Source organism: Phaenicophaeus curvirostris, chromosome 7 (genome assembly GCF_032191515.1).
Source record: "Phaenicophaeus curvirostris isolate KB17595 chromosome 7, BPBGC_Pcur_1.0, whole genome shotgun sequence".
In the NCBI taxonomy this organism is placed as follows: domain Eukaryota; kingdom Metazoa; phylum Chordata; class Aves; order Cuculiformes; family Cuculidae; genus Phaenicophaeus; species Phaenicophaeus curvirostris.
The window spans coordinates 20,439,090-20,466,917 of record NC_091398.1 but is presented as its reverse complement, the minus strand read 5'-3'; the positions used below and the strand labels follow the sequence as shown (position 1 = coordinate 20,466,917).

Here is a 27,828-nt window from a genome sequence, read left to right as displayed (position 1 = left end):
GATATGCATCTCACTCTTCTTGTTTTGTCAGTCCACCCAAGCTTCTTTCTTACCTCAGTTCTGAGAGGAAACACTCACTCCTCTTGTCTGCCTTTGAGCTGCACCTTCATCTTCCTCCCCTCCTGCCTGTATGGCTCTGGTTTTCAAATCAGGCAGGTTCTTCTTTTAGCTGCTTGGTACTAGCAAAGCGTGGAGGATTGTCACTGGACAGAGAAGTTCCCTTCTCAGCTCAAAGCCTGGTCCAGGCACGACAAAGAACCTGCTCAGATGGTCATGGCACCCTGTGTAGTTCTTAGTGCCTATATTAACTGTAGTGCCTTTAACAGGCTTGGACTTGTCCAATTTCTGGCTGATTCTCAAAGGAGGGCAACTGGCACATAACTGATGTAAAAAACCATTCATGTCCAATCTGTCTCAAACATAGAGCAAAGTTTACAGGTAATTACTGAAAGGCAAAGTGACCTGTATTATTAACAACAGCAATGTTTAACCACCCATTATGAAGATGCTCTATGAAGAAGAAATGGCTTATGTATGATCTGTCTACCATTATCACTGCAAGTACCAACAACATACACGAAGGTATATTTGGCTTAAAATAATAAAAAATACAGCAATACTACTATATTAATTTAGCACCTACACAATTCATTGTGTTCACACAAAACCAAAAAGAAATCTGTTCTGTACAGAAGAAAATAAAATTCTTGCTTTGATCCCAGAAATAACGCAGCCAGCAAACTTTACTGCAAATGTTTGTGTATGTAACTCCTGTGGAAACTTAATGTCTACTATGCACAGGAAAAAAGGGAAATGAGGGATATGTCAACAGATCAAAGAGCACAGTGGAGCAGTGAATAAAGATCACACCACAAATCAAAATGAAGTAGCAAAGTTTGTCTCCAGTGATTTCCACTGGTGTTTAATACAAATTTCAGGATGGTTTGTTACACGTTTTTAGTCAGTTTATTAAACAGCAGAATCTGCAGATTAGCTGAGTTGCAAGCAAAAGATAAACGAGAAACAGCAGTTTCCAATACAAGAAACTTTTCCCTAGTCTCACTAGAGTTCCTGCTGTCTCCACAATGCCTTGCATTTTGGCTGTCCTCTTCAGATTCAGTGAATTTGTAGATAGGGCACAAGCACTTGGTTTTGCTGGGGGGGGGGAAATCAACATTTTTAATATCAGTTAACTGGTCTTGACTAGATACTTCACAATTAGTGTAGGAAAAAAGGTTGGTCACTTTCTTGACCTTGTATCTGTCTTTTACTTGCTCAAAAACTAAAAGTAAGAGCTAAAACACTAAGTACTGTTCTCATGTGTTCCTATACATAAATGTTATTCGATACCAGTGGAGACAGGCAAAAATGTACACACTGTGGATAAAGCAAGCCAAAGCCAGTGGAAGCAAAGCTCAATTCTAACAAGACTGTCTTTCTCTACATCACCATTTTTATACATTCACAAGTGCTATACCAGCATAGGAAGTCATGCTGAACGGAAAAAAAACCCAAAAAAAACAAACAACAAAATCAGTTGCGATTAGCAATTGAAACATTCAGTATTTATATAATGTTTATTTCTATTAATTTATATAATTAGAGATTTCAGATCTGATTAAAGTAATTTCAGATTTCAAAAGTGAAACTTAAAGCCTTTTTCTATACTAGGCACACTTTACAATGGCCTAATTTTTCATTCCCCCAGAAATTAATTAAGTATAAGCCATTTTAAACTGCATTTCCCATGTAGTTGTCTACATCTTTTTTCTTTCAGTACTTCTACTTGCCTTTCTTTTGCCAATATTGTAATATTAATTTTCCCAACTAATACAGATAATTTGAAGGCATTTGAAAAATATGTCCTTGATTTGGCTTTCTGAAACCTGAAATGTCACAAAGCCAAAATACAGAAAGTCTTACCCAGATCCAAAAGTTCTTATCAGGAACAATGTCTTTGTCCACTTCCCCTTCTACCAATCTTACAGCTGTTCAGACTAGTTACAGTTCACTTTACAGTGGATATTCTACACTTACAAATAGCAGCTGATCTCATTACTTCTAAAACAGGCACCATTATTCTTAAAGAGGCAGCCAATATTTACGCTGCAAGGTGTGGAAAAGAAACAGCCGATTTTGCTCAAGGCTGTAAAAGAATTCTGGGTTTGGTTTCTTCTGATGTCACATTTTTGTTAAACTAACAAGACAGCATATTAAAATCTTGCCAGAATCAACATATCAGTGCGAGAGCCAAAGCAAACACGGAAAATCTATGTCACACACATGAATAAGACTGCTCAATGCTCAAAAGCTTATCATCACCATCACCCCCCTGGAAAATTCTACTACTGAAAATGCTGTGTACTAGACTAAGAGCTATACTCAGAAGTCACAATTAATAGCACAGGGTAGCAACCTAATTAAACATTTCCATGCAGATGTTACAGCTTCTTAAAACTTAGGGCCTGAAGAAACACAGTATGTTTTGACCTTTGATTTATACCAGAAGAGTTTTATTGCAGGTTACAATAATGCCATTGCTAACCAGAGCTTCCGAAGCCACTTAATTAATAAAACAGTACCTTACTCTAGTGGGAGTTTAGAATACACCAGAAATGCAGGATCAGATCTCACACTCAAAGACCCTTTATTGTACCTCATTCCTGAAACAGATCTGGGTTTATGGAAATGAACCAGGTCTCTCATCTTGTCAAAGGGGATGAAGATACTTAGTTAGCATCTTAACTTAGGTAATCTGTTTATTTTTTCTAGAAAACAATCAGTTTCCTTAACCTACCAGCTAACAACTTGCAAAAAAATGGGTTGTCAGCTGTGACATGCTTACCCTTCAGACTAAAATAAAAGCAAGAAAAGAGATTTTGAGAGTGTCACTATATTAACAGCACTCAAACCCACATGCGTTATAGATAACAGGCATTCTATATCCTTGTTGAAGTGCCTTCTAATGCTTGCAGCTAACTGATTGTAAAATTAGACTTAAATAGCAGAAGTGGCATCTTTAAATACTAGGTCAGCAGCTATCATGGTCTGCATCCAAAAACAGTGCTTGCATTTTGGTTTTCCACTTAAAAGCACCTTACATACTAGAATAGTCCTGTTATTTTACTGTATTTCCACAGGGTCAGGACAAAACCTATTGTGTCTTTTTTCTAAGACCCAGGCTCTAAGAAACCAACCTCTGTCTGTAAACAACAAAAATATCTCAGCTGCCATGCAGATTGCCATTTTAGTCTGATTACATTACCCCATAACGATATTAATAAAATGTATTCTGTACTCTTTTTACTCCTCTCTCCAATGTATCTGACATAGGATAAAAATAATGCATGTATTTATTCAGGCAAATGTTAACAACGACTTAGTTTCAGAACTATTTTGGCAATTCTTTTCTACATGATGTTCAGCTTACAACTTAAGGAACTTTAAATATGATGTATGTGTCTCTAAGCTGTTATAGAAACTCTAGTTTGGCATGTTTCTGATGAACATGTAGATGGAAAGGGGAGACTCAGAGGATTAGGACAGTCACAGTGGGGGATGCCAATCATTTACTGATCTGATACCTGTGCACATCACATGCAGTTAGTATGAAATAACAACTTACATGCAAATCACAAAGAGATTTTGTCTTCATTATTTATGCATCAAGAAATTTCACCCAAAGAGGAAATTCAGTTGCAAGACACACAGTGGATAAAAGAAACAAGACTCAGAAATTAACATGGCCCAGCCTGTAGTGATAATGAGAAAAGATATTCTGTTTCTCCATATCTCTGAAACAATTATGCTTCAGTCTTAAACTTTTTACATATTGTGAATTTCAACAGGAACAAGATACATGATTATATTTATTGACTATTCATATTCAAGGAAGTAAAACAGTGCCTGGTCACAGTTATAAATAAATTAAAGCATACCCCTTTATTGCATATAATGCAGAAGTCAGGAATGCTTTTTTCTTTTTTTCCAGATCATTTTCATCCACATATATTTACAAAAAAAAATCCAGGAAAGGATTCAAGTTCAATATATTTCTTCTTTTCAGTGGCTAACGCAAGATTTGTAGGAAATATACATACTCAAATTTGCTTCAGTCTCTGGAGTTCATGGTCCCATTATCTATAAGGGTGCCTTTCCATGTTTTTTCAGGATTATTCAGAGAGTGTGGCAATGGTTTCTGGAACTTGCTTTGTATCCAAACTCGCTGCATTTTCACTTTTTTCTTCCTGTTTACTTGTAATCGTCGATCAACTAAATTCTGTACTTCAGTTAATCCAGCCAAGTTGAACATGTTCCATACCTCATCTGTTTTCCCATATGAAGAATTATTGCAATTAAAAAAAAAAAAAAGAAACCCAAACATTTGTAGAATGCAGTAATTAACAACCTGCAGTTCAACCAAAGATAGAACTGAATCTGGTTTGTAATTTGGCAGATCAAGGAAAGTGCTTGTAAGTGTTCTGTTAGAAATTAATTTTCACAGCTCTCCATTAATATTACAGTAAAAAAATGTTATGCTGAGGCCTGAACCACATTGGTTATCATTCATGGCATTCATAGATCTCCCTTCTTGAGAGGGCTCAGTATGCCTGAGTTAAGGAAAATCAGATGCAAGCCATGTAGTCACTGTTTCCGTATTATCAAGATAAAGCTATTTCACCTGCCAAATGACAATCTACACATTAATGCCAACATAATTTTGTCCTTATCAGACACCACTGGAAAACTTTAAGCTTCTTTGTCATGAGTAAGAACAAAAGAAGCACTTAAAAACTAAGAATGCTCTTTGAATTCAAGTGATTTCCCATACGTGTCCCAGATCTTCATTCTCACTTCTAAAATTACTCAGGTTGGGAAAAATCCTGATCCATCTCTATTGCTTAGAGTCTAAGTTGCGAGGGTAAAACGAAAACAGGAATTGAAATACTGTGATGCTCAATTTCAGTTTCCACTAGTTGAGCTAAAACATACCAGTCTAAACAGACTGCCAACAGAACCAAGCGAGCGAATGGGCAAAAAGCAACAGTATCCACAAGCAGGAATTCCAGTTTAGCTCCTGCATGAAGAGCAGACTCTACAGATTCATCAACACAGCACAACAAACTATCAGAGCACTGCTACTAACTGTCCTTCCAAGCATGTTTATCTCAATTTTAACAAAGAAATCAATTATCCCTTTAAATAATAGAATCTGAGCATACCACCAGACACAAGATGCTTAGACGAAAAGGAATTCCAGTGATGTCTGCAAGTAATCTTTCAGGACCCCAGATGCAACAAGCGCACACATAAAGGGAATGATTTTTCATACCACAGTTAGCTTTGGGCTTCATAAAAACAGAGATTTTTTTTATAAAGCAAATAAAACCGTATTTAAATTTCTGTTCTAAGATCAGCTTTTACAACCCAAATAGCCTTGAGAAACACTCAACCCTTTCTATAAAACTACACAATTTCATACCTTTGGTAAAGAAATAGACTCTGGTTCCATCTCCTCGTACGTAAAAATTTTCTGACAAGCAATGACCTAAGAAATTAGAACAGTAATGAAAAAGCATGGGATTTTTTTAAGAAAAGAATTAAAATGAACAGTGAACTACAAATGGGTCCAAGTATTACCTTTTTTAAAACGAAGTTGAGCTCTATCATATCTTCCATAGTCTCGAAATAACAACATTCCTCCAGGTTTCAGTAGTTTAGCCAACCTATTTACAACCCCTTGCATCCTTAAAAAAAGAAGGCACACAGGTAAAATTTGTAAACTGTTTTTTTTCTAAACGGTTGGAATATACATAGATTTCTGAAACTTCACTGAGAAGATGTGTCTACATTTACTATGAAAAGGCCAGGCGCTAGTGAACAGGAAGAACTTTACAAAAAAGCCTCTAAACTAGAAACTTAAAAGGAAACGTAACTAACATTCTGGAAAGAGAAAAGGGGACCCTTTCATTCACTTCAAGAAAATCTCAAGGATGGATAAAACACAGATTGAGTATATGGGTCACATGGGACAGCTAGATACATGACAAACAATCATAGAATTGTTTGGTTGAAAAAGACTTTTGAGGTCATCAAGTCCAACCATACCTGTCCACTACTAAACCATACCCCTAAGGACCTCATCTGCCCATCTTTTAAACACCTCCAGGGGTGGTGACTCAACCAACCTCCCTGGGCAGCTTGTTCCAGTGCCCAATAACCCTGTTGGTGAAGAAATTTTTCCTGATGTCTAATCTGAACCTCCCCTGATGCAGTCCAAGGTCACGCAGAATGAACAGTTAGCTCTGTGCATTGGCAAGCTAGACTGCGTCTTCCTGATGTACAAAGCAAATCAAAGGCCTGGAAGGCAGACGGTACTTACCCAATTTCTTTACTAAATCAGTATCTCCAAGCCTAATGGTTGAGGATAGAAAGAAGAATCTGAGCTGCACCTCAGAAGACGAATCTAGCAGAACTCCATCTGGAGATATTGCTAGTTAGAAAAGGAAAATCTGCGTTCTCCAAAATGTTGACATGTTTGTGAATCTTTGTGGTATTTAACATCAGCTTTTCCTTATCAAGACTGCAACAGACTGCCATAGGTATGATAGGAGTAAGTACCATACACACTACTCTTCCTTTCACTAAACCAGAGCATCTTCATTCCTCTCTTTAACCTTACCTTGGAGCTTCTTATAAACACATTTGCATTACTCTGCAAAATATATTACTAATGAATAATGGATTGGGTTTGCCTCACTCTTTCAGAATAAACTACAGGACTCTAGTTTTCCAGTCATGAAAGATCACAAAAGGCAGTCTGCACCTGGCGGGCTGCAAGGTAGAAAAATCCACTTCCATAATTCAATCCCTCCTCCCACTGGGAAGCAGACAGGCTGTGTAGAAGACATGGAGCCAGACTGAATACAAAATTAATAGAAAGGCAATGCAGGGTGCAGTACCCGAAAAGAGCTAAAGAAGAGTAAGTAGTACTTAACTTCACAAAATCAGAGTACCATTACGGTGCACCAAGAGAACATCCTTACACTATCCCTGTCTCTGAGGTGGCCTCAGCCCCTTGCCACAAGAACGTCAGAACTCAAGCACTAATGTCTTTGGTCCTCACTCAACAGCAGCGCAGGCACTCTGCCTTAATTTTTAAGGGATAGAATTCGGAGGCAGTTCAACTGAAAATAAGATCATATCTACAAACAAACAAGCAAGAACAAAAAGCAGCATACACTCTTAAGCATGGAATTCCCTCAGAGGAATCCAAGTCCCTTTAAGGTTGTCCTCTTTGTTCGTGCTCAACACGGGCAACCAAGTGTGCTGTCACAGAGAGAAAAGGCAGCACTACCTAAGAATTAGAGACTGTTCAAGACAGGCAGGTTACAGATTTTGCCTATACAAATGTAAGTTTTGTGCACATTGAAAAAAAGGTACATGCAGAAAACGTGAAAGTGCTTTGAGAAACCTCATCCCACGGGACTAGAACACATTAATAATGTAGCTTGAATAAAGTTTAATCCCTCTCAAATTCTGCAACAGACTTTCAGAGGGGCCTTGTAGCAGAATTGAAGTGTGTTAAAAATGGGGTAAAAGAGTAGCAATTATCAAAAAACAAACACAACAGCCTGGAGAGAAATCACTAAGTAACAATGGTAGCAGATACCAAGGTGTGCCTCCCATGTATATTTTCCAGGTTTCTAAAGTACATAATTTCTGCACCATGATTCTCTTGGTTTTCTTTTTCATTTCCCACTTTCAAAGTTTCCAGAAAAAAATGTATATTGAGCAAGATGAATCTGGATTACATTTGCATTTATGTAGTCATTTTAATTCTATGAGATGACAGTAATAACTAACAAATCTTTGGAAAGTGGGTCTTACAACACAGATAATTACACGGAAATCTTTATGTGCACACACGTATACACACACCCAAAAGCAACCATGTCAGACTTTAGATGCTGACACTGGGAGCGAAAAAAAAAAAGACCAACACATTCTCAAGCGAATAAAAGGAAAAGATCCACAGAAATTCTGACAGAAATTCTGATTACTACTTCTCCAGGCTAAGTGATTGAATGAATGTGCCTCTATTGTCCAATTTCTTCCTGGCAGCATCACTGCAGTTAGAGATCTGAAATCTACCGCTTGAATTGTTTTTGAAATCTGGACCCAGACTTTGCATGACTCATGTGCTCATCTCTGAACAAACAGGAAGGGGTAATATCCTATATGTGAAAGATTTTTCTGTAAAGCTAATCATTAATAACTAAGGCAGGGAAACAGTTATCAGACTCAAGCAAATACTGTTCTGCTTGCCAAGCCCATTTTAATAACATTCCTAAAGTAATAAATGTATTACCACATATACAACCTGCATTTCCCTTCACATGATCTGGTTAAAGGAAGAGTCAAGGAGTTTAACTTACATGCTCGCTTTTGCATTTTCCTATTAAAAAAGGGCATTTTCACAAACAGCCAGTCTCCAGTCATAAAGTTTGGTTCATTAGACCTTATTAACAAGGCTAACAGCACTCAACATAAAACTATCCCTGAGAATTAGATCAAGTTTTCTTAATTCAAATAGATTACAAAATTCTGAATACATTTTGGCTTAAAAGGCCTTTGTAATGTAAGCATTTGTGTGTGGCTAAATCAGCAACCTAAGTCTTTATCAACACATTGTAAGGTGTTAAGTCATGAATGTTTTGGTTTGATATTAAAAATAATTTCCTTCTAGAAGATTAGAGTCTGGTTTTTAATTTGTAATTTTATTTTAATAGGGATGTATTTAGTTACAATATAACCCTTGTGTTTTGATGGAGACAGGAGGCTCACTAATGAATTAGCCTGACCGGCTTTTCTCTTAAAGCCTGACAATGGGAAACAGCATTTAAAATACCTTGGTTTATATATATTGGAGCTTACTAAATAATAAATTAAAGATTGATCATCTTCTTGAAAATCTCCAGTGATAAAACCAATTTAACCCATTTGCTTTGCCCTTTAGTCTTCATTTACCTGTCAGGATGAATAGTAGAGAGCACAAAGACAAGGAGAATGACATCCAGGATCTCATCTGGAAAAGGATAGGGTAAAGCATCATCACACACATCATGAACAAAGGCAGAACACCAGGCTGAATTGTAGGACGAATGTGACTGTCAGGAAAAAGATGAAAAGAGGCACAGAGAGAACAGTTAGTAGTTAATACGTTTACTGTGACTCAAGAAACTTTTTTTCTTCAATTATTCAGCATTGTAAAACATCCAATATAAAAGCCTATTCTGTCTGGTATCTTATTCAAGCTGAGAAGCAAGCTCACTGATGGTATTCATTCCTCTCTGCATAGAGTAAGACTTTGTTCTTTGGAATATGGAAAACTTCAGTTAAAAGTTGTCAAAGCCATCATGTTCTTTTTCATGAAGACGGCTTCCTGGCAGCCTCCTGAATTACAGGCTTATAAGGTACTCTAAAGCAAGCATATGAATTACCTTCACCAGCTCCACTGCTCCTGAAGCAAAATCACAACAGTACAGAAAGGTTCCAGGTGTATTGCTAGGAAAACAAACCCAACATCAGTTAAAAAATTGTTATTGTAAAAGATTAAAGTCTACATCAGTGTTCAAGGAACTACAGAGGGCCTTTTGGGGTTCTCCACAGGTTTGATCAAGCGTGCCTTATTGATGTCTGGCACATGGAAAGCTACATAGTTCGTAATGAACCAATAGGGCAGACAAATTCATAAGAATATCAACAGGCAGTTAGTACAAAAAAGGAGAATTATAGCCTTGTCAGGGAGGAAGTGAAAACGAAAAGAAAGAAGGTCACAGAGGGCTGCTAGGACTGATGACAATGTCCTGATGCTGTATTACATAAATGCACTTTAATAGGTCACATTTTTTTAATGAAGCACTGCATTAAGTCTCTATCATTAGCCCACATATGCAGTTTAATTAGCAATATGCTTTGGGCAGGGGTAGGCTGTTGCAGAAGTCATCCATAGTTCTGTAGAGGTTTGGTTTCCCATGTGCCTTCTTGCTGTGCTGTTGATTAGATTAAGCAGTATTGGTTGTTTCCCTCCATTATCCCCTTTGTTTTGCAAGTCCAGATGAATAAGAATTTCCTGTATTGCTGTTTTCCCTTCCTTTCCCATCCAAGACTAAGCCAGCTGCAAATTTCCTCATACCATTTATCAGATACAAGTAACTCCAGGGATAAATTATTTTCATCTCTAAAAACCACTCCTGAGAGAAATTGAGCAAGCTTCTCAAAACCTGCTGAGGGATGACCCGTGGTCAACTCATGATCTCTCAAAAAAAAAAAAAAAAATCTGAGATTTTGGACAGGCAGTTTCTTTAGAAAGGAAATTAATGACCTCTGGCAGTGCCTAGAAGATCTAATAGTATACACAGCTGAAGGCTCAACAGGAGAACCCTGGTGGACCAAAATATATTCCATCCTTGTTGCTGAACAAAACTTCTGTCAGCTCTGTGCCCACCATGAGAGTTGATTAGTTTAGGTATTTATCATGGATAAGGACAAGCAGCCAGCCTTTGGACCCAGACAGTCCTTTGGAGAAGGTTATGCTGACTGAATCGGTAGGATGTTATTTCAATTTTTTTAGAGCAGAATAGTAGCTATGTAGAAAGTCAACTTAAAACAAAGACATACATTGATCTGGATGGTGATTTCATGATGCATTGTATTAAAAAGTAGTAATAGGAAGGAGTTTAAAAGTTACATTACAAACCTAAGTGGAAAATTTTTTTGTAGCCAGGCTACACTCATGCTTGACACTGTCTTCTTTTTATATGCATACAAAAGGCAATTTTTACATTATTAAATTCAGAGTAAACCCAAATGTGCTATAAAGTTAGGACTGTTAAGAGATAAGAGATGTTTCCATCAGGGCATATATGAGACAAATGCATGAGCTGTTCACTGTACCAACCAATGCGACTGACTGAAAGATTTGCACAAGAAAAAAGATCTCCAGGAAAAAATACCTAATTGACTGGATTCTTAATTTTCAGAAATATCAACCTATGACTAATGACTCCTGTGGGGAAAATAGGAAGTTTATCTTGTCTTTTTTAATACAGACACCTGATATCTTTTCCCTATGTAGTGTTACTTTCCGAACTTTTCATTTGAAACAGGGCTCCCCTTTCATTACATGCTGTCTAAAGCAAAGAATTTATTGTAGAATGAAGATGCATTATTAACACTAATAAGTTTCATGTATGACCATGGCGCGTCACTAGACTTCCACTTTCTGTTTCCATATCTGCAAAATGGAGTATTTTTTGTATAGTGCTGATGCTAGCAATCAGAATTCATTTATAGAATAACCAATTGTGCCATACTCAAGCTCTTGGACGCACGAATAAAAAGAAATCTATCTCAACCCTTGATACATACACAGACTTCCCAATAAAACCCTCCTGCCTATATGGAAGGGAGGACATGCTGTCGTAACAGCGTTTTCTGAAATCAGAAGCTAAGTAGATTAAGATGTTTCAAGGAATTAAGTAATGCAATACAGGGCTTGTGCCTTCCTTGACACTAAAACCTGAAGCAATATGACAAAGACTACCAGACAAATTCAGAAATAATACAATTTCTTATGAGTAGATCACATGCCAAAATCTACTGTCTCTAATTTTGGCCTTTTGAAGAGGTATTTGGTAGCTTTATGGTGACATATAAGACAAGAGAATATTTCACTGGCCTGAGATTAACTACAAGAAATCAGTCTGAATGCACCTAAAGACAAACCTTGTCAGCAAATATGGTCCCCCCAAGAGTAGGATTGACCAGTATGAGGAGTCTATCAACATTATCTGTAGTCTACTACCAGTCAGAATTTCAGGGTTGTAAAACAGTCCACTCAACACTTCCTGCAGCACTGGCCTAGCACCAGTATTTTAAGAAGTCAAGAACAAAAGAATAAAATGCTTGTATTTTAAAATCCAGCACTACGTACCATAGAACTTTCAAAATAGGAAAGACACTGTTTCCAGCACCACAACCAACCTAAAATAAGGACAGAAATAAAAAGGTAAAATAAACAAGCAAATAAAACCTCGTATTCTTTTATTTTTGTCTTAAATTAGTTGGTGGATAGGATCCACTGAACTTGAAGATATTGGACAGAAAAGGTATAAACAGCCCATACCACAATTCCCAAATAACTTCTAAGATCTCTTTTGTCCTCAATGTCTTTCTAAGTTAAGAGAGAATCCATCTCTCAAACTGCATACGAAAACTCAACATTCTTGTCCAATTTCACCATTTGGCGAGAATGCATCAAGTACTTGGACTTCAAGACAGAGTACTTTAAGAACAGAGCACTTTAAGGCATAACTTTCCTTAGGAAATATGAAACCCCACTTCCACTGGGGGCTGGGGAAACCCCACCAATCTGACCAAAACTCTGATTTGAGAGAAACTTTAAAGGGAAAACACAGCCCAGATCCTAGGTTTCTCTTAAACTTTCTACCACAAATGAATACAGTATGTCAAATTCTAAGTGTTTATTTTCTTGATAGTTACTGTCTTGATCAGACTTTTGACCAATTAAGTGAAGTTCTGCATGAACATTTGCAGTGCATTACCTCTAGTATTCTATAAGTGGCACCACTACCAGGGAAGGATTCTAGACTGCCAAGCTCTTCTCTACAGTTTGCACCTTGTGGATTGTCAGTAAGTGATTCTCCTTGGTTTTTATTACATGCATTTCCTTGAGCAGCAGTAGAACGACCTTCATAATTCTTCCTGCAATATTTTTCTCCTTCCTCACAAATCTTTTTTTTGTGTGAAAAACTGTTTGTACTATTCATTTTTGTGTTTTCTGAAGATCTTCCTTCTGATTTCAACTCTTCTCTCTTTCTTTCTGGAAGAATTTCTGGAAACTCCAGAAACAGCCAATTCCGATCCTTGAAAAAGTTACTTTTATGAGTCTTGTAAAATTCATTCCAATATTTACTAGCTTCTCTCTCATATTTATCTGAAATTAAAACAAAACACATGAATATGAGCTTAGCTACAAGATATAATAAAGCAACATTAAATTTGGATCCCAAATTTACAGTTTAAAAAACCCATAGTTTCCCACATTGTACACATTTAAATACAAACATATGGGCTTGGGGTCTTACCTTAATATGTTCTCAAAATAACTCCCATAAGGGTTTAACTAGATTTTATGTCACTTAGGATGGGGCAGACAGGCTTTCTGTATCATCTTTTTTTTCTTTCAAATATAGTGACATAATAGAACAGCATCACCAAAACATGCAATCGTAATTTGCTTAGGCTTTCATTCCTCAAATTATGAAAGCAATGCATCTTTTAAATTAAACATTCTCTGCGTTTTTTCTATTTAAGAAATACTAAATTAAAATTAATTTCACAATTTATGAAATTGCAACTTTGTTGGTAGCTCATCACCTCTCAAAACCCCCACCAATTAGAAATCCAGTTCTGTTAATTGGAGTGATGAATGCTACTACATAGCAAATAGACAGTAATTCACTCTGTCCAACAATGCTGTTTAGACAAAAAACAATACAGTCAGAAGCAACATACTGGTTTTCTTACTTTAGAGAGTCTTAGAACAGACCTTTGTGTAAACTTCTATTCATAAAACATTCTAACTGAATATCAAAGAATAGTACTGGAAGGGATTTCACACAGTTAGGGAATTCATAATCCTCTCCACAGAAATTTGTCCAGCTTGTTCCTAAAATACCACCTTTCACATAGGTTTGACAACTTTCATCAGTAATATATTACTGTCCTTCACCATCTGTACAGTTAGAAACTTTTTCCACTACCTAATCTGGAATTCCCTTATTGTAATTTAAGTCCAGTAATTCTTGTCCCATTAACCAAGCAAATAAAGCAAAAATTCCTCACTTCTCCTAGCAACACCTATTTACTTATCTGAAGTCTTTTACTGTGTCTCCCACAAACAATCTCTTTTCTAGATTATCTAAACTGTCTTCTGCTTTCCACAGAAGTCACAGCATTTAGATGACTGAGAATTTTCATTTTTCTTCTCTAGATTCTCTCCATTTGTTTTACTACTTTTTGGTGCTGTGTTCTGGTAAAGGCATTATCAACGCAGAGCAAAAGGAATATTTTATGAGGCTTACAGGCTGTAACCCTGTTTATAACTCCCAGTTTGCCATTTTGCAACAGCGTGACACTGCTGATTCAGCTGCTGATTCACCACAACACTCAGATCTTCTTCTGCAAAATGACTACCTAGCCAATTGTTCCAGAACTTGGTATTTTTTTTCCTATGCAAAGCATTGTGTATTTATTTTTAGCAAATTTATAACTTTCAGATCCCTTTTTCCCCAACATTTGTCCAGATCTTTCTGAATTCTAATCCTGTCCTTCACCACACTTGAAACCTCTCTTCCCTCGATATCATCTGCAAGTCTCCCAGTTCCTGAGGTCACTAATGAAAATACCATGCAAAACTGGACATGGAACAAAATGCTTCTCTGCCCAGCAGAGCCTTCCATTCTGAAAGGATCTCTCTAGGCATTCATTCGCCCAAAAGCAGTTTCATTAGCTCTCGCTTGCCTAACTTGCTTATGAAAATGTCAAGTAAAGCAAGTCAGAAGCCTGACTAAGGATAAATTTCAGGACGTTTGCTGTTTTTCTGCTTATCCCCAGGGCTTCTAACCTTCTCCAAGAAGGAAATTAGCTTGATTTCACATGATTTATTCTTGAAAAACATTTGTTGGCCGGTATTCATCTCCTTTTTTCTTCCAAACCCAGTGTCTGCAAGCTCTGGATTATCTCTTCCAGCATTTTTCCAGGAATTAAAACTAATTATCTGACTCTTCTCTTTTCCCACCTCCCTTTTTTTAAAAAGTAAATACACTCTTTTCTGCTTCCCCAGTCATCCATGTACTCTATGGATGTACTTGGTAACCTGTTCTTTCTCAGTAGAAGAACAAGATCTTTCCTCCTTCTAACCAGCACTAACTGTTCTAGTCACTGAGCTGCAGCTAACCCTTTCAAAGCAAGGATGATAAAAAGATAAGAATTACAGCTTTTCCAGTGTCCCTTTTGTTGATGGGTTTCCTTTCCTCATCCCATCTGAGTACCAAACCAAATCTTTTTCTTGTTTGTTTTTTTTCCCCTCATTCCCAAAGCATTTACAGAACTGTTTCTTGTTACCCTTGGCACTTCTTGCTAAGTGTATATCATGTAATGTGTTGCCTTTTTTATTTTGCCCCTATTCTGTTACACCGACCCATTAGTTCTTGTAATATAAAGGCATAGAATAAATACATGGTGCACTTCTCCTACCACTCTCACTTAAATCTTAACGTATTATTCCCTAAACTGCTACAGTTTTTCAAAGATAAACAAGGCTGAGAATTATCATTAGAGACACAGACAGGCAGTGGGAAGTGGCAAGGAGGTGGCAGAATGCCTTGTCCTAGAAATCCGCATAATTTTTTAAATTTAACATTTAATACATCCAACTGTATTATTAAAGGGCAGCACCCAGCCATGCAGAGTAATTGTACAGACTTGTTTTATAATATAAGTGTAGAGCTGATTGAGGTCCTATGTATCAGATTTCAGCAGTGTACGCTGCACATTCATAGAGTGCTCAGCTTCACTATAAAAAACAAATCTTCTGCTGAAAGGTTCTTAAATCATTATCACCCATGGTTACTGCCACTACTTTTCTACAAGTCTGCTGAGAACCACTAAAATTCCCATTAAGCTTTTCAGATTTCAGAATTGAAGGAAAGCAATGGCTGAAGTCAGCCTTTCAAACCATATTGGTAGGGTATTACATAACTTCAAGCAAAAGAACAATTTACTTTCCATACTTTCACTGCCTGCTCCACTGTGTAATAACCAGGTACAGAGTTTTATTATCAATTTTTTGTTTCATTTGCATATTTAAGTAGCCTGACTACCAGATTTTCCAAGGCATCTAAAAATTGCAAAACAAATGAACATACAAGTTTCTGAGAAAAAAAATCCCTTACTTAGCCAACTGATTTTTCTCCTTAACAGAATCTTTCAATATTAACAGGTATGCCTGAGAAGAAACCGGACGTGCTAATAAGAAAAATCAAATCCCTAAAGGTGGTATCATGAGTTCATTCAGTTTAACTTCCCTGGTTAGAACCAGGCTCACCAGAACTATTCTCTTTCAGTGACATAATAGTATTGTTGAAATCTGTCTTGTCTTTTTCCCCTTTCTGTAGCTTCCAAGGCCCTAAAATAACCTGCTCGTTAGCTTCAGTCTAGTTCATTGTTTACACAAATAGGACAAAATGTACTTTCACTTGCAGAATAAAGCTGAAGCTTTCTGAAGGAACGCTATCAGCAATGCTCACCTATTCAAGTTCTGAACAGAGGAGTATTCATAGGAAATGTCCTTGTATTCTTGTATTTCTTGGCAAGAGACAAATGCCTGATTATTCCATTTCTCACCAGCACAAACTAACTTCTAATTGATTGTAGATGAAGAATGAAAGGTTCTGTGAGCCATGTAGTTATACAGCTTACTTTCCAATTATGAGCTCTTTTTCAATTTCTTATACAAACCAAATGAAAATATTAAATGTTATTTTTGAAAACCAAACATTGTACTCCTGTATTTTGATAGAGAATGCAAGAGGTAACAGAAAAGGGCAGAATGACAATCCCAGAGCATTCAAAGTGATGAATGGCATACAATCCAAGACACATTCACAGCTAATTTAAGTAAACTCCAACATGTGCCCTAGTTACATCAATGAAGCTGAGCATAGGATCATAATGACACTACCTAATTTGATAGCTTCAAGACATGCTAAGTAAATTGAGGCCAAAGACACCCAAGTTATGGTTTTCAGAACATCTTTCTAATAAAGGAACAAATTAAGAATTCAGCCTTCTCTGTTACCATCAAGCTGACACTCAGCTTTACCATACATAACTATCCTAGAGTCTAGGATAGACTACATCTACGGTTTAGTTTGCCAATTTGAATCTAGACCTAACATTCTTCAGAAATGCAGAATACATTAAGTTTCCCTTCTGAAGATGGGCAAAAAAAAATCTTAATCATTTACAGAGCAGACTCTGCATGATGTATTGAACGCCTTCCACACAAAGTGAAGACGCTGCTTCCTGAAGCACTCCCAGCTCAGCCTGGGCAAGGCAGCAAGCTGGGCCCACCTGGGACTAGTGCAACTTTCACAGCATTTAACAGAAATATGGTGCAATGTACAAACATTAGCTCTCTGAACAGTCCACAAATCACTAAAAAGCATTTGAATATTGTATATGAGAACTTTCATCCCCAGAATCCCAGCTGCTGCAAATGAATTCCCTTCAATGAAGTAACAGTCCTGCAAGGTAAGAGTTTATTCTGAAGACTGGCAAAAGGACCCAGAACTTACAACTGCACCATACTGTTGTACTTTGTTTAGACAGAATTCGTTGCCCGTAAATGCAAAATTGCTCAAGTAACGGAACTGCTAGAAAAACACAATCTTTTAAGGCAACAGAGGAGGAAAAAACCCACTAAACAGCAAATTTAGAACGTAGAACTAAGAAGTATGTTCCTGGATTTTAAAGCACCTTTAAAAGCTTTAATAAACAGTATTAAAACGGGATTTTTTTCCAAGCTGTTATGCATTTGTTACCTTGGTCTTCCCACTGGACTTTCACAAGCGAGTTCTCTGCTGCTTTTTCCTTGGCATTCTCCTCCTCTTCTTGTGACCACTGCATGTGGTCCCTGCAAAAGGCAGTTGAAGAGATAGCCTTTAAATAGGATTTTTAATAATATTTTTACCCAGAGAAAACAGTCACAAATTAACTAACGCTTTCTCAAACATATTTTCTTTTTGAATGCAAGTAAATGGCCACAAGAAGACTGACAGTTAAAAAATAAGTTTCAGTGTATGACAGATAAAAAATTAATTAATTAATTTTACTAGTTAGGTAAAACTCAAGTGATTAAGAAAAATCTTCCAACTGTAAAGAGGCTGCAGTAGTATGCATTTTTTGTCTTAATAATAGGATTAACATGTATGTGTTACAGGAATGTTTCCGAGTGTCCCATTAGGACTGTGTTTAGCTATAATAGATATAATAATAGACCTACCAACAAATACCTTCTCACCTTACTATTGTTTATAATGAGTAACAAAGAATATTTAGCAAAGGAATCAGCTGTTCCTGAAACAGGCAGCATAATCTGCCTATTCAAGTGGAACAGGTGGAATTGGTGGACAGGACCTTACTTATTGGAGGAATAGAGAAGGGAAACATTTAGATAAAAGAATCAGACATTCCTAAGAAAAGACAAGCAGTTCTATAATGGTTCCAGAGTTTATGCTATCCATATTTGTGTAAAGGGGTTCACTAAATGTTATATTTATCCATTAAATGGTCACAGAACCAAGCCAAGATCTGTCTCTGATGACTAAACCACCTTCCCTGATGATTCTGTGTTTGGATCAGGCCACAATAGTGAATGTCCAAAAACGTGCTGTTTGCAGCTTTTAAAAGGAAATTAGCTGTCCCTCCAAATCATCCAGTCTGAACAGTTTCAGAAATCAGATGAAATTATGTAATATAATTCAAGTAATCCATTAGATTCTAATCCTACTGAAATCAATTAACTGAAAGCCCTTGACCAAAATTCCCTTGGTTACTATGGGAGAAGGAACAGGTGCCAACTTGAAGAGAGTTGATTGCCTCTAAAAGCTAACGACCATCTTCCTGTTCCATGCTTGGTGACATACAGGTAATTTAATTGTTAGACCTTCACTGTTCCTCTTTTGCTAATTGTGGGAGACTAATTGGTATGTATTTGCCTGCTTGACTCAGACTTGATTTCCGCATCTTTACTGAAATATTTCTCATTATTGTCCCCAGCAGGTTGCCTCTCCCCTTCCTGTATTTGTTTGTATACCAAATGTTCCTGTGCAGCATCAAGGCTCTGACAGACGTGTGGTAGTAGAATAAAACCAAATGACCAAAACATTTCTAGGCAGCCATCCTCTTGGTAAGACTTGCCTCCCTCACTGATATAACTGATTTTGACCACCTATTCTAGCAAGCTGAAACCCAGGACTATTCAGATGGCAATAATATACAGTCAGCCCTTCTGACAGATGACTCGCTGTGGTATAAGCTTTAGCTGATCCATTTTAATCCATCATCATGTGTCTGTCAGAACCCTTAAGGGCTCTACACACAGCATAATAGGTGCCTTAAGTCCACCATCACCATTAACAAATTTTTTTCCTCTTGTCCCTCCATGGAAGTCCATAAAGCTGAAGAAAGATCTTTCGTCTCCTTGCTGGAAATTTCTACACAGACGACTTCAAACAACAGGACTGCAGCAGTGCCTCTCTATCAAAATCTGCAGAAGAGGGGACATAGCCTAGTTCTTGTGCAAACTATTTACATAGCTTGGATGCTTGAAATGAGGCAGCTCTTTCAGCAATACAAGCTGGCAGGAACACAGAATACAGAAGAATTCTAAGCACAGAAGTGTTTAAATGCAGAAGTGCTTTAAGCTGAACAATGACAGCAGCAAAGCAAGCTATCCATTTTAACCACACCAGGAGCTGTTAACATGAGCAAGCCTGACATGTGATCAAGCAATGCTACTTTCAGTGCAGGTTATTCAACTTAGTCCTTTTGCATTAACTTGTTTGCTAACATAGGGTTTATTTTTCTCTGAAAGCTAACATGCAAAAACTATGCCAATTACAAACCTGAATAGAAGCAGACATTTTTTGCTCCAATGTTTAGCATTGTTCATTACTCCTCTCTCAAAATGACAGAAAAGCACCACAGCAAATATCTAAAGCATTAGTTCCTAAATTCAATTTGCTTAGTATTCCTAGCAGCAATGGCAGCAGCTCTTGGCTCCCTGACAATTCACACAGGCAAAAAGAAGGATGCCACTTTATGAAGTACCAAAGATGATAATTGGAAAACAAAAGGACATAAATCCTCATACATCAACGCTAGGGAAGATGAAATTCCTGTGCTCACACTGCATTATCTATTCAGCTCAACTACCAGTCATCCTGATCCCCCTTGTCTCCCTAGTGAGAACCTTGCTGATTCAGCGAGCATCAGACCCAAGGACCTTCCCCACTTCATAGCCAGGTTCTTGATTTATCAAGACCCTTCCCACTTCCATGCAACCTCTGCTCCAACTGAGTTTCACTTGTTTTCTCTTTTGAGCTACATGGATTCATCTGAAGATTCATTTTCTGAACAACCCTATTCCTTCCAATCCCATCTTCACAATCCATCGCAACCACCTGCATCATAGTCTGATAATTCTGTATTAGACTGTCACTGAACGCTAGCAAGAAAACAGAAGCTACACATGATCAGTTATTTGGAAAGGAATTAAAAAATGAAAAAAAAAGTTTTGTCAAGGCACAATGTTATGGAAAAAGGGTGATCTTTTTCTTAAAATCTGTCCCTACCTTGACTGTATAGCCTACATTTGAATCCGCATTCACACAAGAATTTTTCCACCTATGAGGAAGTACTGAGCCTGGAAGACACTTGCAAATTACACCACATATAGATTTACAAAATGTGGAGATAAACTTTAAGCTCTTAACGAGCCAGCTTCCAGTTTTCTTAACCAAGCAACTTAACCAAGCAAGTACAAATAACTCCAGATCTGGCCTTAAGGTAGTATGTGTTTGGGTTGATGGCTTGGGGACATCTAGTTTAGAAAACTGTAATAGGTGGCAGATCTAGTTACAGATCTTACGTAATGAGATAAGCCCACATTTTGAGACTAAAAAGAATAGTGAAGATACCACTTCATTAACCAGATGACAATCTTCAGTGTCACATTCTTCTCATAAGACTTTTTTATTCATCAAAATTTTTAGCGAAACTTTTGAAATAATTGAGATTAAAAGTAAAACAAATCAATTAACTAAAATGTACTACTAAAAAGATTAATGGTTTTTAAAAAATTCAGTAAGTTGAAAACCTCATTTCAAAACAAAGGCCTGTCCAATAAGTTCTGACAGCTGCCAGCAGGGAACACCTCTGAGGAAGGGGCAAGAACTGCAGATTACTTTAATGAAGTAAGCTTAAACCCTGAAACTTTTCACCTGCTACTCCTACATGATATTACCCACTGGTTATCATTAGCCACATCCAGTCCCTATTCTAATTTTACTAAATCCTTGCTCTCAGAAATTGTGTGTGGCAGAATTCAAAAAAGTATTTTAAATTACATAGAAAATAATTTCCTATGTAGCTTCTAAATTCCCCACTTCTCATCAAATATTCCTTGTTCTTAAGTTATGAACTGTAGAAATAAAAAATCCTGGTCTTCCAGATAACTTAGGTAGACATTATTCTACTTTCTAGATAGATTTAGATGCTCTTCTGTCCTTCTACCACTTCTGTATTACTTCGTGTTTTGTATCATTCTCTGTTCTTTAGTTTTCTTTAGCCCTACTTTTACACATCTATTCTGGCAGTCTATTGATTCATATGAACGCAGATACCATTATTCATCACAGTAAATAATATGCAAAAATATATGAAACTCGGCCTTGAAGAAACACCTCACCACATGTTATGCTCAAAAACTTTAGAAGGATCAGTTAAAATCCGTGATCCAAGTGGAACAGCTGGTCTTCTGCTACTTTGGTGCCTCTGTTGCATCTTGCTCTTCCTCAGACACAAAGCAGAAAGCCTTGTAATGAAATTCATTTTGTTCAGAGACCTGAAAACACAATTAACTCAAATTACAGTTTTGCAGTAACTTAATTGTTTATGTCACTTACATGAGAAACTGGTCAAATAATCAAGCACCAATATCAGCTTCAGCAACAATCTTTTACTATAATATCAATTTAAATGCATTTTAGAAAATAGCAACATCACTTCAGTGTGTCGAAAGCCCAAATGCTCCCAAAATAGGCTACTGGAATGAAACTAGTTGAAAGATAATTATTTGGCATCATTGCAGAGTTCTGTCAGGTGGAGGGAGGAGAAGAAATAGGAAAATAATAAAGCAAGTTTGACATTGTACCTTTAAGAAGAGAAGTGAGCAGTAAAGAAACCAACCACTTGTTCTAATGGGTACATAATGTCATTGAGATCGACATTGTTCACCCCACTCACTAGGTAACCACCTTCAAAAGATTTCATTCTAGAACTGTGACAGTGGATTTACACTTCTAGATGAAAAATGACAGATTTTTTTTTTCCAAGTGTAAACATAATGCACCAGAAATCCTTCCAAAATTTCTACCATGTAGTCTCCTGATCCTTGTTTAATGCCCTCTTTGAAACGGTTTTAAATGTTAAAGTCCTGTTCATGCAAATTATAAAGTGCTTGAGATTTTTCTATTACATGCATAATTCTGTCTTATATTGCAATATTTTACTTTACTTTGAATCTCTTCATAAAGTTTTAATAATGAGATATAACAATTACATGTGGCTAGTACCAGCATTTTGTCTTCCTTTTTTTTTCCTCTGTATCCTCGTTAATACAGTCTCTCTCTTAAGAGGTAAGTAAAACAAAATATCCCTACTACTACTTTTACCCTGACATACCTTTGTTCTTTTTTCCTTCCAGTGCTCTATACATGACTTTAAAAATTATTCTTAGTCCTATTTTTTTTCTGCCCCCCTCTCCTCCTTTTTTGAGAGCTTCTTCTGTTTAAACCACACATACAAATTTAATGCACTGGAAATACAAAAGGTAGTTACAAAAGAACAGGCACAAGACATTATTAGATAACATTTTGTGCAAACTGGTTACAATATGAAGATTCTTATCTTGAAGAAAATAGTACTATTTGATCACAAGTCTTGTACTGTGAGTAAAAAGATTCATTTGTACATATCAATACAAAGCCTGGCAAAGGAATCAAGTAAATGAACAATTCCTCACTTAAGGTGTGCTTTTGAATGAGTTATGCATTAAGAATGGCACTGTTCATTAGTCTAAGCCTACAGAAAAAAGAGGAAAATGATGAAGATGTCTTCTTATTTGTCAAAGATTAAAGAAAACGGGCTTTGCATTTCAGCTGTCAAAGCCAAATAAAAACACTGATAAATTTTGGATACTGGGACTGCAATGCTACCAGGATATGGGACATCGTTATAGAGTGAACATGTAACAACTAGCCTTATTAAAAAACTAAAACCTCTTAAAATGTTAATGACTTCATTACAGCTCCTTTTTTTCAAATGTGGCTCAGCAACTAAACCAATTCCAATCTATACTTTAACTACTACAAACTGTTCATGCTTTGCTTTTGAACGTATATACGCATTTTTCATAACATAAGGCATGGGATATTATGAAATAATAATTATGAGACAATTTCTGCAGAAAGTGTAATTTATAGAAAGGCAATGTTCCCAAAAACAAGTAGAAAAACCTCCAACACACCAAACCACAATCTGATCTAAACCCATGATTATTAAATTATAGAAATGCCTGGATAAAGATTCCATTATTATATTGCAAACCATTTACAAATTCTCTTCCTCCTTCAAGCATTCAAAAAGACCTGAGTTAGTATCTTGCATTTCCTGTGCCAGCACTGATATTCAACATAAAATACAATGATTCAGCTGCTAGGCAAGTCACATATTTTTTCTTGGCTTTCTAAATATCTCAGTAAGAACATGAAAAGATGCACAGATGGGAATTATAGTCAGATGACTAAGATGATCTTGCAGCAGTAAAATACAGAGATGCAAGTCTCTCTATGAGAACATCATCCTTTGAGTGATAATTGCACAATTTTAGCCGATAAATTCTGAAACATTAAGAAAAGCCAAAGAGAGGGGAGTACATAGGGGAGTTAAGTTTACTGCTGCATCCAGTGTTAAATGTGAAAGAACTCCTCGGAGACATGCATGTGTATCCCTGAGGGTTAGTGTGATCCATAGATCATGAGATTAATAGGCAATCTGGCTACTAAAAGTTCAGAAAGCATCTAAATGACTTGGAAGTCTAAATTACATTTTCAGAAGCAAGTCATTGCTCAACAGTTTCTCTAATCGATTTTGTTGATGAAACAGGCAAATACCCTTTCTCATTGTCAGATAAGACAATCATAACCTGAAGCTATGACAGCAAGAAATGTTGTTGCCCAAAAGAATTAGGAGCTATTTCCTTGTTCAGAGCCATGGTCAGGAAGGCTTTAGGTTTGACTATTAATCAAAGGAATTGAACCTTCATCTTTAAGGACATAAAACTGAATGAAGTTAAAAATGCCTAGAATTTGTGGCAGCGTATCTGGTTTTAACAAAAAAATTTAAAGAAACAACACACTTAGTAACCATGCTGTGAAAAGCAACATAAAATTTTTTCCCTGTGGAGCACTGCCTTTTAGCCTTTAGAATTTTGTCATTGTTACAAACACAGATCCTCAGTTTAGCTGAGAAACCTTAAGAAAACAGCCTTAAAAATCCTCCCCTCACCAAATAACAACACAGCACCTTTACTACAGCTTTTTAAATGTGGGCCGGCAGTAGAAAGTATACATATCAACTGACCTGAAATAATACATTTCCAATATATTATACAACCCCCAAACCCACAGAAGTAACCTGCCACTTTTGTCCAAGAACCTAGTTCAATGAATTTATTGGATGAAAACATTTTGACCTTTGATCTCCAACTACATAGCTAACAACTTCTTCCATGTCCAATCACTGAGCCTACTTCCAGAGTCTCTGTTAGAAAAGAAAAAAAAATAGCCTATATTAGGAAGAGCAGCTTATGTTACGTTTCTAGACAGAAAAGTACACTGGAAAATGCAAACTTCACACAATTACTTCAGCTTAGCATCTAGAAGCTTATCTACACAAAATTTGATAATTAATTGCCCAATGCTCTCCTGTAAAGTGTAGCTGATCTGTTTTATCACCATCAAACACTACTAAAACTCAAAACACCTTACACAAAAACAGATTCAAGTGGCAATCATGGACACAGAGAGAATAATTCTTCAAGGCAGTGGTGACACAGAAGGTATAACTAGGAATTACCAGTGGTTATTTAGAAAATGTATACATATTAATATTTCCTGATATTTCAAATCAAGGTCAAGGGAAGGAGGAGGGGACTCTACTGTCAAGCAGACTCATTCACTAAATGAATGCTTATTACTCTATACTACCAAGTGACTAGCTATGGCCTCTTGGAACTTCATGATTAGTCTTCCAAGCAAAAAATTGTGCTTATTTGAAAAGCAGGATATTTCACAACTTTTCAAACTCAGCAGACCTAAAAGTCTAAACTGTTTTTCTTTCTCATGCATCATCATCACAGACGTTGCAGACCTCTCTGTGAACACACAGCAACTTCAGTAAAACTATAGCAGAGCACTGGCTGCCAAGATGAAATGAAAAGCAAAACTAAAAATTATTTTGATCCTTTCAGACTCCTGTACAGACGATACAGGTAACATTGATTATAAAGCAACAGCAGATACAAAACAAACAAACAAACCCCACTAGATATAACTTTAACCACATGTACACAAATGCTGAGTAAGAAGAGCCTGCTTTTACACCACCTGCCTGGTTGCCTGTTAAACAGAGTCAAGTGAAGAGAAAATAGTTTATACAACAGTAGAGGGAAGGAGGGAAGCAGATAAAACTGCTTATTTACTGAAAACATTTACTTGAATCACCACGCATCCAGAAGAAAAGCAACAAAACATTTAGTGGAATCACATGCATCAAGGAGATGAGCAACAGAACTTGAAGGTACGTTACCTGAGATACAATAATATATGTAGGCACTAAGTAATCCCTTCTAAAAATAAGAAAGCAGACAATCAGCTACTAGGGACAAGCAGAGTGCTAAAAGCCCTTCACCATTAAAAAAAATATTTAATTTCCTAATTTTGTGTTCACTGAGAATTGTATCTCAGCTATTCTCCATCTCTATACTCCAGTTGGAATTATTCTGCTATATAAACCTTTTTTGCATTACCTTATAAACCTACAGGTTTTACAGTTGTATTTCTATTCCTTTATTTTTAAGAAGCAGTCATACCATTCCCATAAAAAAAGGAAAATGTTCTTCAACTGAGACTATGAACTGCAACATTAATTCTTGTTGGCATGTACATCTATTGATCTCAGAAGACTGAAAACAAAGAAAGCTTTCTCCTCGGTACTGAGGGAATACAACTATACTAGCTAACATGTTTTTAAGCTAATGAAGACAGTTTGAAAAAAATGCTTCTAGAGATAAAATAATGGCAATTGCAAGACCACAGAGACAAGAAGGGTCAATAAGGAAAAAACAGTTACCTTAGAAATAGAGATGTCTTTTATTTACTTAATATTTAATAAATGTGAACAGTAGATAACCCAAAAAAGCATTTCATTTGAATTAATTATGTGGATAAAGTTGATACAGGTGACCACTGTAATCCGTTTTGTACTTAACTAAAACTGAGCACTTATTTCCTTTTTCACTTGTGAAGGCAGGAGATTAAACATTCTGACAGCAGCTCATAAAAAATGCTGATTCAAGAAAATCAGTTTTAAAGGATTGCAGCAATTATGCTGATGCTGTAAAACATCCAAACAGTTTTATTAATTTTTGGAATTTTGAAAGATTTTGTTTTGATCAGGACAAGTGTTTTGTTGAAACTGCATGACTTCAGTTTATAATAGTGACGTTCTGACTTCACTATGAAAGAGTATTTTGCCTTCAAAATGAAGCTTCAATAAACTATTTTGACTGAAATCAAGATACTTTAACTTATGAAGAATACTTTCATTCCAACTACATCTTGATATTCTAGAGTCATTCTTGGAATGCAATTTGTACTTTTGTACCAAATCTATTTATAATAACATTCACAGTGTTAATTGTTCTGGTATTCCCTGTAACACCTACTAAAGTCACACACAGAAACAACGAAATTATAAATAATTTGACTAATAGAAATTAAGACAATACCAGGCACTCTTGGTACAAATTTCTTAAATATTACATAATGTAAAGAGACAAATGATGCTTTAGGCTATAATCTTGTAAAAACTTGTGTGTCTGTTTAATTTTACAGACTTCTTCCTGCACATCAGTGTGTTTGTAGGATATGGGATCTGCAAGTATTCTGTTCAATCCTTTATTGCCCTCTTCCTCCATTTTCCACGAGGTAATTCACGTCTTTGCTCGTTATTGGTACAGCAGGGTAAAACATGAAACCCATTTACTAAATTCATCTGCTGACGAGTTTCACACCAAAAGGAAACCATCAATGGGAAAGGGGAGCCCAGCAACAAGGCTTCCGAGTTAACCTGCGCACCCTCTGCTGGCCGCTCACACAGGAAAAAGGAAAAAAAAAAGAGCCGTGTTGACTTTCTGTCTCCACGTACGTGCAAAGGGGCCTTTATCAGTCTCCAAATTTATCTTTCAATCACTTAAAACTGGTTTTCAACCCTGTTTTCGAGTTATTGTATCGCCTAAAAAAAGATAATTATTTGCCTCAGCACAAATCACGTTTTCCTTTAATTGAAGGCGCCGAGAGGGCAAGGCTGGCGCTACCGTCTGGAACTGAGATGGAAGAACCGTGTTCATTTCCAGCCTCGGGGGCCCCGCGGGGCCCGCCACGCTGCGGAGAGGCGGCAGCTACCCGTTACCTGCGCCAGGACCCCGCGCTCGGGGACGCTGAGGGACAGACACGCGGAGGGACCGGCAGGCCCCGCCTCGCCCCGCGGCGCCAAGCTCCCCCGCCTTCGCTCGAGAGAACGGCGGGCAACGCGCGCCGCGGGGCACGGCGG

At 37.0% G+C, this 27,828-nt stretch overlaps 1 protein-coding gene across 1 annotated transcript; it reads right to left on the bottom strand.

The window, feature by feature from the left end:
• On the bottom strand, positions 1 to 27,809 carry METTL8 (methyltransferase 8, tRNA N3-cytidine). The gene is made up of 10 exons (XM_069861146.1): positions 27,688 to 27,809; positions 21,623 to 21,778; positions 17,694 to 17,785; positions 12,630 to 13,021; positions 11,999 to 12,048; positions 9,504 to 9,567; positions 9,031 to 9,170; positions 5,641 to 5,747; positions 5,483 to 5,548; positions 1 to 4,326 (listed from the first exon to the last, which is right to left on the bottom strand). The coding sequence occupies exons 2-10, from the start codon at positions 21,763 to 21,765 to the stop codon at positions 4,112 to 4,114; spliced, it is 1,269 nt and encodes a 422-aa protein (XP_069717247.1). The 5' UTR covers positions 21,766 to 21,778; positions 27,688 to 27,809; the 3' UTR covers positions 1 to 4,111.
• Between the last annotated feature and the right edge of the window lie 19 nt (positions 27,810 to 27,828).

Bases quoted from the DNA above. Each gene is read 5' to 3' on its own strand.
- METTL8 (XM_069861146.1), bottom strand. From the start codon at position 21,765: ATGAATTTCATTACAAGGCTTTCTGCTTTGTGTCTGAGGAAGAGCAAG. The intron at 5,748-9,030 runs GTAAATGAAGAC...TCTTTTTTTAAG, and splicing joins TCTACTATTCATCCTGACAG to GATGCAAGGGGTTGTAAATA. The intron at 4,327-5,482 runs GTATGAAATTGT...ATGGGAAAACAG, and splicing joins AGTCTATTTCTTTACCAAAG to ATGAGGTATGGAACATGTTC.